The sequence below is a fragment of the Symphalangus syndactylus genome, chromosome 13, assembly GCF_028878055.3.
Source record: "Symphalangus syndactylus isolate Jambi chromosome 13, NHGRI_mSymSyn1-v2.1_pri, whole genome shotgun sequence".
In the NCBI taxonomy this organism is placed as follows: Eukaryota; Metazoa; Chordata; class Mammalia; order Primates; family Hylobatidae; genus Symphalangus; species Symphalangus syndactylus.
This window is the reverse complement of record NC_072435.2, coordinates 107,943,334-107,958,025: the sequence shown is the minus strand read 5'-3', so window position 1 is coordinate 107,958,025 and position 14,692 is coordinate 107,943,334. Positions and strand designations below refer to the sequence as shown.

The following is a 14,692-nucleotide window of genomic DNA, read 5'->3' as shown; positions in this document are numbered from 1 at the left end:
GTGTGAAAAATTATCAGTGTTAGTTATGACTGCTTTTCTTTTTTTTGTCTTTGGAAACTCAGAAGTTCTAAGCATTTCTTATATATAAACAATGTAACTTGTCATTAGTCTGTTGTTTTTGAAACAGAGAAAAAATAACATCCATGTTTCTATTATCACAAACACTAATTTCAAAATTGAACAAGTGTGTTTTACAGACTCCTAATTAGACGGCATATGCAATTTTTATACTGCTTTTTATTGTGGTTTTAATGATTTTTATTTAATATAATGATTTGATTTAATTTAATGTTTTATTTAACATAAATAAAAAATCATTAATATTTCATTTTGAGATGTTATAATTTAATTAAACACTTCCTTTTTTTCTCCTCCCCGAGATGGAGTCTTGCTCTGTCACCCAGGCTGGAATGCAGTGGCACGATCTTGGCTCACTGCAACCTCCGCCTCCTGGGTTCAAGCAATTCTCCTGCCTCAGCCTTCTGAGTAGCTGGGACTACAGGCATGCGCCACCACACCCAGCTAATTTTTGTATTCTTAGTAGAGACGGAGTTTCACCAGGCTGGACTCAAACTCTTGTCCTCATGATCTGCCCACCTCGGCCTCCCAAAGTGCTGGGATTACAGGCATGAGCCACTGCGCCTGGCCCAACGCTTCCTTTTTTATACATTGAGATTGCTTCTACCTTTCTCACTATAATAAACAATACTGCAATGAATATCTCTGTGTATTTCTTACTTCTAGAATATTGCTTTAGGATAAATTCCTAGAAATATAATTTCTATTTCTTTCAGAAATATGCTCAAATATATGAGAAGATGATTTTAGCTTCTTACTTGACCCTTTTCAACAATAATCTCTCTGCTATTCTGAACAGCAAAATAGATGGAAATCAATGTTTATCCTTACAGGATTATAGTAGTTTATGCTAATGATTAGTTAATGTCCTTATATGTATATATAATATTCTCTACCACTTCAAAAGCGTCTATATGCCTATCCTCACTCCTACACTTATTTGAAATGCAGGTTGGCATTTCACATTTCACATCATGGCTGGCTGGTATGTGTTGTCCAGTATTTTCCCAGAAAAAAATGGAAATAAATTAGTAAATTGGCTAAAATGATCTGATTGTCTGTTTTTTTTTGTTTTTGTTTTGAGACAGGGTCTCACTCTGTCACTCAGGTTGGAATGCAGCGGTGCGATCATAGCTCACTGCAGCCTTGAACTCCTGGGCTCAAGCAATCCTCTTGCCTCAGCCTTTTAGGTAGCTGGGACTATAGGTGCATGCCACCACACCCAGCTAATTATTTTTTATTTTGTAGAGACTGTCTTGCCATGTTGCTCAGGCTGGTCTCAAACTCCTGGCCTCAAGATCACCTGAACCTTCCAAAATGTTGGGATTACAGGCGTGAGCCATCACAGCTGGCCTGACCACTCTGTTCTTCTATCAAATATTGTAGTCTTGTTCAAAGCCAGATTTGGCCAGCAAAGAATATTTTACCCACATTCAATTAGACTTTCCAGAATGACTGTTGCGCCTTAGTTTAAAAACACTTACGTTGGCCAGGTGCGGTGGCTCATGCCTGCAATCCCATCACTTTGGGAGGCCAAGGCAGGAGGATTGCTTGAGCCCAGGAGTTTGAGACTAGCCTGGGCAACATAGCAAGACCCTGTCTATACAAAAATTAACGGAGTGTGGTGGTGCAGGCCTGTGGTTCCAGCTACTTGAGAGGCTCAGGCTGCAGTGAGCCATGATTGTTCCACTGCACTCCAGCAGCCTGGGTGACAGAGCAAGGCTGCTGGAGTCAGCCTGTCTCAAAAGAAAAAAAAAAACTGCAACAAAACACATATGTTATGTGTGATTAAAAAAATACATTAAGGCTGTGAGTTACTTTGGCAGTCATTCCCTTAATTAGGGTAACGTTAGCATTATCACCAAAGTACAGTTAGTAACCTTTCTGATTAAGGATGACAGGGATATTCCCTTTTCCTTAAATAGCTTTCTACTTTTTTAAAGAGAAAAATATTAAATTTCTAATGACATTTTGGTCAAGAGCAGTGGTTTTATGTGAGGATCTGAGACAAATCATTTAATATTCATAAGTACCAGAATAGATGTGCCATAGCTGACTTACAAAAACCCAAAGGTATGATGTCTTTTTATAAAATGATTTTAGGCCATGACCTTCAAAATTCAGAATTCTAAAAAAACAGTGGCATAGCAAACAGTTCTGAGTTTTCATAAGGGGCCCCTGAAATGGATAATGCTGAGTAGCCTAATGGATTTCTGAAAGCATAGTGTGCTTTAGATACTGCTAAATCAATAAACACAACAGTCATTTAAGTGTGTATGTTATATAATATTTGGTTAATTATATTATAACTCAAATTCTTTCAGTGTACTTGTCTTTTAAATTGAATGCTAAATATAACTAGACTACTTGTAAAAATAGAATGGTCAGAAAAATGCAGAGTATATTATGTCATTTTTGTAAGCTATATTAATATTTAGAGTTAGCTACAGATTTTGTCATGCACATCATTTTATGTACCATGAAATGTCATATTTCAGAAGTACTCATGTTTAATAATAAAAATAAATAGGCCTGTTTTATGTTACTGAGTTGTTCGTCATTTGAGTTCAATAAAAGACTCTATTGAATTTTTTTAGTAGTTGCTTCATATAACATAAGTAGATGATCGGTGTACCATAAATAAAAATATATGTTGAGTACATAGGTAGGTATTTTATATAAAAGAGTTGTTTTGGGTGGAAGAAATAACAATACTGAAAAGCTTTTTTAAAGTGCCAAAAACTTATAATTTGTTTAGATGTTTATGACTGGGAAGATGATCAAATTTAAAATTTTGCAGTTTTTCATATCATTGAAAAATATTTCAGCAATCTTTATTGATTGTAATAGTGGAGGCTGGTTACTGATTTTTTGGGGGAATAGCACTAAAAAACAAATGAAAATAGGCAGTATGACTTCCTTGAGTTTGATAACAGCTTCAAGGCAGGTGGTTGCCCTTGAAATGTGATCATTTTTTAAGGAACTTGAGTTATTTTATCTGCTGTCATCTGAAAAATAATCAAAAAGGTAATGTGTGTTTGGTGAATCTAAATAAAAGGGTAGGGAAATACAGTTTTATATTACTTGATGGTGAAGGACATTTAATCAATCATTATTTGTTTGATGTGGTTGTATTAAAAACTAAGTAAGTGGCTGAGCACAGTGGCTCACGCCTATACTCTTAGCACTTTGAGAGGCTGAGGCAGGCAGATCGCTTGAGCTCTGGAGTTCAAGACTAGCCTGGGCAACGTAGGGAGACCCCCATCTCTACAAAAAATACAAAAAATTAGCTGCATAGTGGCACGTGCCTCTAGTCCCAGCTACTCAGGAGGCTGAGGTGGGATGATTGACCACCTGAGCCTGGGAAGCTTGAGGCTCCAGTGAGCTAAGATTGCACCACTGCACCTCAGCCTGGGTGAGTGAGACTCTGTCAAAAAAAAAGAAAGAGCACCTCAGTAAAAAATACCTCTAATTTTTATTTTTAATGATACTATTTTCAATATATCTTTACCCAGTGACATCTAGTTGAATACAACTATAGTCTGGTTGGAATTTTTTTCCTTTTTATTTAATCTTTAAAATTATCATACAGTCAAACTGGCCTTTTTTGGGAGGTGTGTAGTTCTATGAATTTTAACACGTTATTAATTCATGTAACCACCACCACAACTGGGAACAATTCCTTCAACCCTCCCAAAAAAACTCCCTCATACTATCCCTGTGTAGTCAGACCCTACCCTTACCCCTAAACCCCGGTAACCATTAATCTATTCTCCATTACCATAGTTTTCTTTTTTCCAGAATGTCACAGAAATGAAATCATACAGAACATAACCCTTGGAAATTGGCTTCTCTCAACAAAATGCCATTAGATTCATTGAAGTAGTTGTGTTTACCAATAGTTTTTTTTTTTTTTTTTTGATTTTAAAAAGAAGATCCACTTTATTTTTTTTTATTTTTTATTATTATTTTTTTATTTTTTATTTTTTATTTTTTTTTTATTATACTTTAGGGTTTTAGGGTACATGTGCACAATGTGCAGGTTTGTTACATTGTTAAGTTGTTGGTTGAAATTTTATGGCATCCTGATATTACATCAGATCTGATAAGCTGGCACTGAATTTTTTTAAAACTATGAATATTTTTCATATTAATTAACTAAGATACTTATAGTTAATTTTTTGAATTGGAATTTGTTGTTTTGTTTGTTTTCACAGTATTTTCTGTTTTATTATAAAAGTACACACCCAATAAAGATTAAGTCATTTCTTAACTCTACCTGCATTCAACCCTTGCTCTTTTTATTTATTTTATTTTATTTATTTATTTTTAGAGACAAGGTCTCACTACTAGGCTGGTCTTGAACTCCTGGCCTCAAGTGATCCTCCCACCTCCTCCTCCCTAAGTGCTGGGATAACAGGCGTGAGCCACCACGCCCAGCCAACACTTGCTCTTGAGCAGCTTTCTTTGCTTTTACCATCTTGGCAAGTTCCTTGCATCTTTTCATGTAGCCTTTCTTTGTCCTGCCAGGTACTGCTTGTGCTGTTTTCTCTCATCTTTCAGGTGTGTTGACTGGGTATGTTTTCAAAGCTTGTTCAAAAAGCTTCTGTTCATTGTCCAAGGGGTGAAGTGGTTGCATGGACCTTAAAATCATTCTGAAGGTGTTTCATTGTCTGCTTGAGGCAATGTTCTTTTTAAAGTTTATCAAAAGCCTTTTTTGTTTGTCATCTTTTTGATGAGGGTCCAATTTTTGGAGGCTCTTTGCTTTGCCTGTACCACCTTTGGTGGTTGTCTTAACATCAGTAGAAGAATGTATGTTGATGTAATTAGCAATAACTTCCCAACTTCCCATCTTGAATTCATCCCAGCAGGGAAGAGATTCATAGCTTTAACTTGTAGCTGCAGATCACCTTCTTACCAGTTGTTGCTGCCATTTCCACCTCTGCATTCTTAGATGCCTATCACATACGAGCCCCAGCTTCCTCTTTCTCCTTTGTAATTTGTTCTTTTATTTCTTCTGTTTTCTCAGAGCAGCCATTCCTACTTCTTTTGTAGATGATGTGTTTCATTCAAGTACTCTAAGCTTTCTAGTTCAAGCTGATTACAAAGTTTTTCTACTTCTTCCATCATTTCTTTTTTTTTCTTTTTTGAGACAGGGTCTCCCCCTGTCACCCAGGCTAGAGTGCACTGGTGCCATCATAACTCACTGCAGCCTTGAACTCCTGGCCTCAGGCAGTCCTTCCGCCTTGGCCTCCCAAAGTTCTAGGATTACAGGCATGAGCCACCACACCTGGCCTTCTTCCATCATTTTAACCCACCCTGCCTCATTGTTGGAAAAGTGATTCCAGATCTTAGATGAGTTTCGAAGTTTTTGCCTTTCTTTTTCTTTTCTTTTCTTTTTTTTTTTTTTTTTTTTAGCAGATGAAGTCTTACTATGTTGCTCAGGCTGGAGTGCAGTGGCTATTCACAGGCATGATCATAGCCACTGCAGCCTCGAACTCCTGGGCTCAAGCAATCCTTCTGCCTCAGCCTCCCAAGTAGCTGGGAGTATAGGCGTATGTCACCCACCTAGCTTGCCATTCGTTTGTAATGTTTTTTTTTTTTTTTTGGATGTCTTTTTCTTTCTTTGCCAATAATACTTGTTGTCTAATTATCAGTTCTTTCTCCTTTGCTAATTGAGCAGCTTCTAATTCAGCGTATCTTTGTTTTTCTTTAGCTTCTTGCTCCTTTTGTTTTGCTTTTTGTGTTGTTTTTAAATTGTGAACTTTTTTCCAGTTCAATTCAGTGATTTGCATATGTAGCTAAGCAAGGCAATTACAGTGTTTGCATTGTTTTGGAAATTCTTATTATTTTATTGGGCTAAAATATTAATAACAAGTTTCTAAAGGCAAAATTTGAGATAAAAGAGTTTTTTTCCAGTTTATAAGGGAAATAAATTGCACTATGACCTTTCTTAATGTCAGTGCCAAAGACCTGGCAGAATTTTCTTTGCTTTTGTTCCAGGCCTCTTCCCACCCTGACTTTCTGGTCTACTGTGAACCAGGCACCTCTATTGTCTGATAATCTGTTTCAGTGTGCTTGCGCCTAGAGTGCCCTCCTTTGTTGATTACAGTAGTCTGTTCATTTTGATCTAGTCAAATTTATGTGTGTAAACTCTTTGCATTGTAAATTTAGTTTGATTCTTGAGATTTAGTTTGATCTTGAGAGCTGGTTCCTTTCTTAGTTGATAGAAGATATAATGGTTTTATTATCCTCAGCTGCTGAAAATGGAGGCCTCCTGATAATTGTATGTTTTGGCAAGAAAACAATCTAATATGAATTGGATAAATCTATACCATGTCACAAATTAAAATAATGCGTTAACACTATTATGAATGGCGTATGTGGCCAGGCATAGTGGCTCAGGCCTGTAATCCCAGCACTTTGGGAGGCCAAGGTGGGCAGATTACCTGAGGTCAGGAGTTCGAGACCAGCCTGGCCAACGTGGCAAAACCTCATCTCTACTAAAAATACAAAAATTAGCCGGGCGTGGTGGCACGCCCTTGTAATCCCAGCTACTAGGGAGGCTGAGGCAGAGTTGCTTGAACTTGGGAGGTAGAGATTGCAGTGAGCTGAGATCGGCCACTGCACTCCAGCCTGGGCGACAGAGCAAGACTCCATCTCAAAAAAAAAAAGAATGGGGTATGCTTCAAAACCAAAGAACCATGAATAATCCATCATTTATTAAATATATATATTAGGTTTTGAAGAACAGAGATAAAACTTGGTTCCATTTTTACTAGTACTCTGCCTGGCAATAGGAGTTAGAAACTTTAACTTTTTTTTTTTTTTTTGAGACGGAGTCTCACTCTGTCACCCGGGCTGGAGTGCAGTGGTGCGATCTTGGCTCACTGCAACCTCTACCTCCCGGTTCAAGCAATTCTTCTGCCTCAGGCTCCTGAGTAGCTGGAACTACAGGCGTGGGCCGCCACGCCTGGCTAATGTTTTTTGTATTTTTAATAGAGATGGGGTTTCACCATGTTGGCCAGGCTGGCCTCAAACTCCTGACCTCGTGATCTGCCCACCTCGGCCTCCCAAAGTGCTGGGGTTACAGGCGTGAGCCACTGCGCCTGGCCTAGAAACTTAACATTTATGACTCAAGATCATTTACTAAAGGTTTATGCTTCAATTTTTTTTCTTTTTTTTGTAGTATTATTTTTTGAGACAGGGTCTCACTCTGTCACCCAGACATCGTCATGGCTCACTGCACCTCTACTTCCCGGGTTTTAGCAATCCTCCCACCTCAGTCACCCAAGTAGCCGCAACGACGGGTGCACACCATGAAGCTCGGCTATTTTTTGTGTTTTTGGTAGAGAGAGGGTTTCACCATGTTGCCCAGGCTGGTTTCCAACTGCTGGGCTCAAGCTATCCACCCACCTCAGCCTCCCAAAGTGTTGGGATTACAGGCGTGAGCCACCACGCCTGGCTTTATACTTCAATTTTCTAAAATAAATTATGGAGTTAATTTCTGACTTTCACACTTAACTATATTCTTTTATGATCTGGGCTCTTTCAATTAAGTCTAATCCTAATTTTCACAGAAGCATTAACAGAAAAGCCAAAGGGGGAACAACTCCATTAGCAAAGAGCTGGCTTTACAGTATATGTTTTCCATTTGATTGTAATTAAAATAATTTTTGGTGTTGACTATTTTGGGATATCATTAAACATATTTTCTTCCTTAGATGACTTTGGTGAAAGTAATATTTACCCACTTCTCCATTGTCTTTTTCCTTAGATTTTAACCTTTGAGACCAAGAACCCATCGGAATTAGCAGAACGTTTGCGCTCTGTTTGTGGGAATCAGAGCAATGCCTATGCCCGGCTGCTGGAATACCGCCTGAATGCCTTGCGAGGATTGTGGAATGCCCAGCGCCAGCTGGCCTTAGAAGAACAGCATGAAAGAGAAAGTTCAGGTGATGAGGAAACTTTGGCTCTGCTCAAACGCCAGGGCTTGTTGCAGCAACCTGAGCAAGCGCCCTTCACATCAAGGATGGGGCTCCTGCTGGTCTTCCCCCTTATTCAGTCCCAGAGTAGAACAGACCCCTCTCTCTGTAACATAACTGCTGAGGTGCTATTGAACTGCCTTCGTGACTGCCAGCCTTTGAGTTTGACCAAGGAGCCTGCTGACTGTCTCAATGGAATTGAAACTTTGCTGTGCTCTTGGCTAGAGGAGACTTCTGACACAGGCCGACACATCCCACATAAGCAAAAAGAAAATGCTGCTGCTGCCCTGGTTGCTTTGGCTTGTGCCAGGTAAGGAAAATCGAATGTATTATTTGGTGACCTTGTGACTACTGCCACCTGGGTTGGGTGAATGAAGAAGTGGCCAAGTATATTTGATAGAAGTCTTAACATTCAGAAGTCCTTCTTTGCTTTCAGTATTGAATTTCACAGCCTTGACAGTGCATGAGATGCTTTCACCAAACTTGGCACCAGGTGCCTGAGCTGGAACCAAAGTTCATGTTTTCTGTTTCTGGTATACCATGATAACATCTTAAACAGCAGAAAATGGAGAATCAACCCTTGACATATCTAGTTGTCCCTTAGATGGTTAGTGTTTTACATCAGGTAGTTAGCAGAGGATGTTATGTCTACTTCTCCTAGGAGGATGGTCAGAAATTTATAGAGCTATTAATTTTTCATGCTTGTCTATAAGACATACATCAGCAAGCTAGTGGGCTATTATTTACCTGGACTCAGTCACAAAATTGGTCACAAATTATATTTTTGGACCTAATACTTGTTTTGATCAATTTAATTGGATGATTTCTCAGTATATATCTAGATTTAATAGTAGTACACATGGCCGGAAGCAGTGGCTCACACTTGTAATCCTAGCACTTTGGGAGGCTGAGGTGGGCAGATCACTTGAGGTCAGGAGTTCTAGACTGCCCTGGCCAACATGGTGAAACCCTGTCTCTACTAAAAATACAAAAATTAGCCGGGCATTGTGATGGGTGCCTGTAATCCCAGCTACCTGGAGGCTGAGGCAGGAGAATCGTTTAAACCCAGGAAGCGGAGGTTGCAGTGAGCCAAGTTGGCGCCACTGCACCCTAACCTGGGCGACAGACCAAGACTTTTCTTTAAAGAAAAAAAAAAATTAATAATAATGATAATAATTGTATGCTGTTCTTCATGTGCAGGTCATCAACCCACTATCAATAGGAAATATGCTTGCAGTTGCTTTTCTTTTTGCTTTTCTCTTTTCTTTTCTTTTTTTGTGAGACAGAGTCTCACTCTGTCACCCAGGCTGGAGTGCAGTGGCATGATTTTGGCTCACCGCAACTTCCACCTCCCAGATTCAAATGATTCCCCTGCCTCAGCCTCCCAAGTAGCTGGGATTACAGGCGCCCAACTAATTTTTTTGTATTTTTAGTAGAGATTAGGTTTCACTATGTTGGCCAGACTGGTCTCAAATTCCTGACCTCAAGTGATCAGCCCACCTCAGCCTCGGAAAGTACTGGGATACAGGCATGAGCCACTGTGCCTGGCCTACTCCTCTCTTTTTTTTTTTTTTTTTTTTGAGATGGGGTCTTGCTCTCAAAGACCAGGCTGAAGTGCAGTGACATGATCTCAGCTCACTGTGATCTTCCCACCTCAGCCTCCCAAGTAGCTGGGACTACAGGCACCTGCCACCATAGCTGGCTAATTTTTTGTATCTTTGGTAGAGACGGGGTTTCCCCTTGTTGCCTAGGCTGGTCTCAAACTCCTGAGCTCAAGCAATCTGCTGGCCTTGGCCTCCCAGAGTGCTGGGATTATAGGCATGAGCCACCCTGCCCGGCCTGGAGTTGCTTTTCTAGGAATTTTATACATTCTTCTACCCAGTGACCCGTATGATCACTGGCATCTGTTTGTGAGAAAGAAGTTTCACTACCTGTTTTCCTCTAGACTAATTCCCTAGAGAACAGTTAGGACCACATCCTGACAGATTAGTGTAACTATTCTGTCTGTCTTCCATAGAATTTTTTCCTTGGTTGGGATCTTCTTTCTTTTAGACAAACATTTGTAGGAGAATTCTTCTTGGATAATTATGAAGTTCTTAGTTATAAGTCTTCTTGCCCTGTTTTTCTCTTTATAGTTTCAAAGTTGACCTTCAAATGATTGAATCTCAAGGGTTTTTTTAAGGCAAAATGGCACCAGTATTTATTGTAAGTTTCTTTGCTCTAAGCAAGCCATCATAGCCTAGTTTTAGATCCCCTAAAACTGTGGTTTGTGAATCCTGACGTGTGCTTAATTCTAGAGTCATTGTGTGGTACTGAAATAAGTTTCCTTGTAAAGGCTTTATATTGGATTGATTTATTTTCTGCATATGCAGAGACAATTTCAAGTCCGAGATCTGTTGTCACTGTGCAAATTCCATTTGATAAAATGTGCTTTTAGACAGTACTATCTTTAGACACATTTGGGATGTTAGGAATAATTATCAACTCTTTAGTTTCAAACAGCTTAAGTTATTAATTGTTGGTTCATAAAACTCACGTTTTTATTATGTACCCAAATTCAGTCTATACCAAAAATAGTTATTGAACTTACTTCCTGTACTGGAGATTCTAAATTTCATTCAGCAGAAATGTTTAAATGGATGTATTTATTTATTTATTCTTCTTGGGTTTTTTTTATATGGTTCCTACATTTTATTGCTAATATCATGTCGTTCTGGACTTCAGAAGTCATGTGCTTTTCAGTGTTAGATCATCTTACTAAAGTTATTAGTGGCATATTATTGAATTTTTGGGTTGATGCTCTCAAAGACAAAGTAACCCTTCCCCAAAATTATTATGAAGATGTTTATTCATTCAACCAACTAACATTTATTGAACATTTCTGATGTACAGGAATCTTGCCTGGTCTTAGGAATATAGTGATTCTAGGTTTCTTACCTCACAGAGCTTGCGGTTGAATGGACTCAGGGTGAGTCATTCTGCAAAACCTTATTGATCACTTACTGCATGGAAGGCATTCTCTTGGTGGTGGGGATACAGTGGAGAGCAGGTAGACCGTGCCTAAAATTGCAGAGTTTACATAAGAGTGAGGGAGGCAGACAGTGAGCAACAAATATAGGTAAAAGATCATTGTAGAGATGAATATTCACTGTAGGAAAAGACAGAGAGATATTTTGATACAGAATGACTGTGGAGGTGGGGAGCAGCATTAGCTGGAGATGCCAGGGAAGGCCTTACTGAAGAGGTGACACTTGAACTGGGCACTGGATGGTGAGAAGCAGCCAGTGGCAGAGAGTTCCACGTAAATGGAGTGGCGAGTGACAAAAACTGACATTCTTCTTGTGCTCGGGGGTCTCTGAGGGGACAGCACAGTGGGCAGAGTTTCTGGAACGTGATGGTAGAAGGAGAGGGGCAGGAGATGAGGTTGGCAGGGCCCAGATCACACAGGGGCTTGTGAGCCATGGAAGGACTTTACATTTTACTCTTAAAATCTGATTGAAGGCTGGGTATGGTGGCTCACATCTATAATTTCAGCACTTTGGGAGGCTAAAGCAGGAGCATCTCTTGAGGCCAGGAGTTCGAGACCAGTCTAGGCAACGTAATGAGACCCTGTCTCTTTTTTTTTTTTTTTGACATGGTCTCATTCTGTTGCCCAGGCTGGAGTGCAGTGGTGTGATCATAGCTCACTGCAACCTTGAACTCCTGGGTTCAAGCAATCCTCGGGCCTCAGCCTCCCAAAGTGCTGGGATTACAGGTCTGAGCCACTGCACCCAGCCAGACCCTGTCTCATTTAAAAAAACAAATCTGATTGAATCTGGCAGGTAATAATTCCTTAGAGTTGGTTAATAGTTCTAAACTTTCTAAATGTTAAAGGTTTTGCTTCTTTATTTTAAACCTCACTGTTCCCCAGGAAAGTGTCCCTGTTGGGCAGATGAAGAAGCAAAAATCCATAGGAGTTAGGTGACAGGACTGAGATTGTGCAGCTGGTGAGTGGCAGAGCCAGGTTCTAGAACCCATGTGTCCTGATTCCAACTTGTTTTTATACTCTATCTGCTGCCTCCTTGCCTTCTATTAATGCTGTTCTTTTGTTTTTATTCTCTGAAACTAGAGATAGTGAAAGGGGCAATTAACAGGAAGACTCTAGGCCTACTTGGTTCTGCGTTAGGTGTTCCATTTCTATTGGCGTTTAGGCATATGATACCCAGCAATTAAAGCCTTGGCTAAGAGACTAAGGCAGCAAGTCGAAGTCAGCCCATCTGATACAGGCGATCATTTAGTTCAGGAAGTGTTCTTGTGGTGATTTGTACTTGGGATGCGGCCAGGTAAGTCTTGTGCATCTTAAAAGCACCTTCTTTTAGATCTTGCTGACCATATGACAGACTTCCCAGAGCCATGAGTCTTGGAAACCACAAGGAATTCAGGTAGTGGTGAGCCCTGTTGCAAGTATTACAACTATGTGCAGTCAGAGGGATACAGAAGGAGAATCTCTCAGCACAGAGCATTATTTATTTGAATATATTCCTTTTGGTCATATTTAATGTGATGGAGTTTAGTTAGCTGTTTTTCCAAGTGAATGAACTTAGCATAAGATTTTAAAATCAAGCCTGGAAATACTGTTAGACTCTATGATCCTCCAGAGGGTGACTTGGTGATACAGTAACCAAGCATAATAGCCAGAAGTTCTTTGTGCTCGAGCCTTATGTTTTGAACTTTTATGTCAGGGTTGTTTACTTTTCCAAATGCAAGGAGAACTTCTTCATAATTGGCATGGTGTTGTTTTCATTGTGTCTTTGTGTATGAGCCAATGGTGATAGTTAATAATCAATTATTTTTTTTGCAACACATCATCTGACCAGCAGAAGCAGAGAGACACATTTTGGAACTTTTCCATGTGGTTAATTAAATTAGCATTAATAACCTAAATTATTTGACTTTAAATTTTGATGATTTACTGTTCCTTCCTTTTATTTTTAGGGGATCATTGAAAACTTTCGTCCATACAGTCCATCTATTACAGAAACAGACAGATCTAGGGTCCCTGCCTGTAGCTGACGTGCTATATAGGTAAGTTATCACTTTGTATCCTTACCCTCCTTCCAAACTAGGCAGATTTGTGCCAGATGCTTCCTTTATTAAGTAGATTGCTAAACTCTTATCAATTAGTGATTCATTTTAAAATAAGTATAGACTCATATTTACCTTCTTAAGTAAGAATTTTATTTTTTATCTTTCCTTTTTGGAAAGTTTTTAGACCATGTTATTTTTCATTATTTTTTAGTTCTATGTCTTTAAAAATGCAGTAGCTGGTGGGGCATAATAACTCATGAGTGTGGTGGTACGTGCCTGTGGTCCCAGCTACTAGGGAGGCTGAAGCAGGAGGATTGCTTGAGGCTAGGAGGCAGAGGTTACAGTAAGCTGAGATCACACCATTGCACTCCAGCTTAGGTGACAGGGTGAGACTGTTTCAAAAAAAATAAAAATGCAATAGCTTATAATGAATTCTGATGTAAATTTTGAGATGATAATATATTAAGGTATAATGAAGAAAGTGAAAATCATTCATAATCTCATTACCCAAAGATAACTACTCCTAACATTTTGGTACATATGCTTCCTAATTCATAACCCACTCTGTCTCTCTCTTACACACAAAAATACACATAAAATAGTATATTTTACACACATATAATTTTTATAAACACAGCTCCGTAATTTTTTAATTTAAAAATATTGTCGCCAGGCGCGATGGCTCATGCCTGTAATTCCAGCACTTTGGGAGGCCGAGGCGGGAGCATCACTTGAGATCAGGAGTTCAAAACCAGCCTGCCAACATGGCAAAACCCCATCTGTACTAAAAATACAAAAAAATTAGCCGGGCGTGGTGGTGGGCCCCTGTAGTCCCATCTGCTTGGGAGGCTGAGGCCGGAGAATGGCATGAACCTGGGAGGTGGAGCTTGAAGTGAACCGAGATCACGCCACTGCACTCCAGCCTGAGTGACAGAGTGAGACTCTGTCTCAAAAAAAAAAAAAAAGAATACAAAAATTAGCCAGGCATGGTGGCATGTGCCTGTGGTCCCATCTACTCGGGAGGCTGAGGCAGGAGAATCGCTTGAACCCATGAGGCAGAGGTTGCAGTCAGCTGAGATCACGCCACTGCACTCCAGCCTGGGTGACAGAGCGAGACTCTGTCTAAAAAAAAGAAAAATAAATAAAAAATAAAAATACTGTGAATGTCGTTTTTGAATAATATTTGTATAAAATATTATACATCTTAGTTTTAACATTTTGGTTTCTACTCTTTGGAGTAGCAGGTATACTTCTTGCTGAAATGGATTGTCTCAGTGTCTTTGTGATTTTCTTTCTCCCTCATATAGGCTGTTGCTTTTGGAAGGGGGGCCTGGATCTCCCTCCTGTTTGCTTGGGGGCAAACACATAGTATCATGGGGTTATGAAGACATGTTGCCTGCGCCGGATAGCAACACTGGCTCCAGTTCTGAAAATAAAGGTAATGTAAAAGTTTTTATCCTGTGATTAATAGTAAGATATAAATAAAGAGGTTTTAGATCACTGTAGCAAATGATTTGGCTATAACTCTGTGTGTTCCTTTTAATTAAGAGCTCCAGATTTCT

At 39.5% G+C, this 14,692-nt stretch overlaps 1 protein-coding gene and 1 pseudogene across 12 annotated transcripts in view; one reads left to right on the top strand and one right to left on the bottom strand.

Annotated features, from left to right (window-relative positions):
• The window catches only part of HECTD4 (HECT domain E3 ubiquitin protein ligase 4), a 234,325-nt gene that overhangs the window by 63,655 nt on the left and 155,978 nt on the right, over positions 1-14,692 (top strand). For all 12 annotated transcript variants that reach the window (XM_055237553.2, XM_063614390.1, XM_063614388.1 and 9 more), the window contains exons 2-4: positions 7,856-8,373; positions 13,038-13,127; positions 14,438-14,568. In XM_055237553.2, the coding sequence (XP_055093528.1) occupies positions 7,856-8,373; positions 13,038-13,127; positions 14,438-14,568 (739 nt within the window). The remainder of the gene's footprint in view (positions 1-7,855; positions 8,374-13,037; positions 13,128-14,437; positions 14,569-14,692) is intronic.
• LOC129459331 (dnaJ homolog subfamily C member 2-like) lies at positions 4,354-5,458 on the bottom strand (annotated as a pseudogene).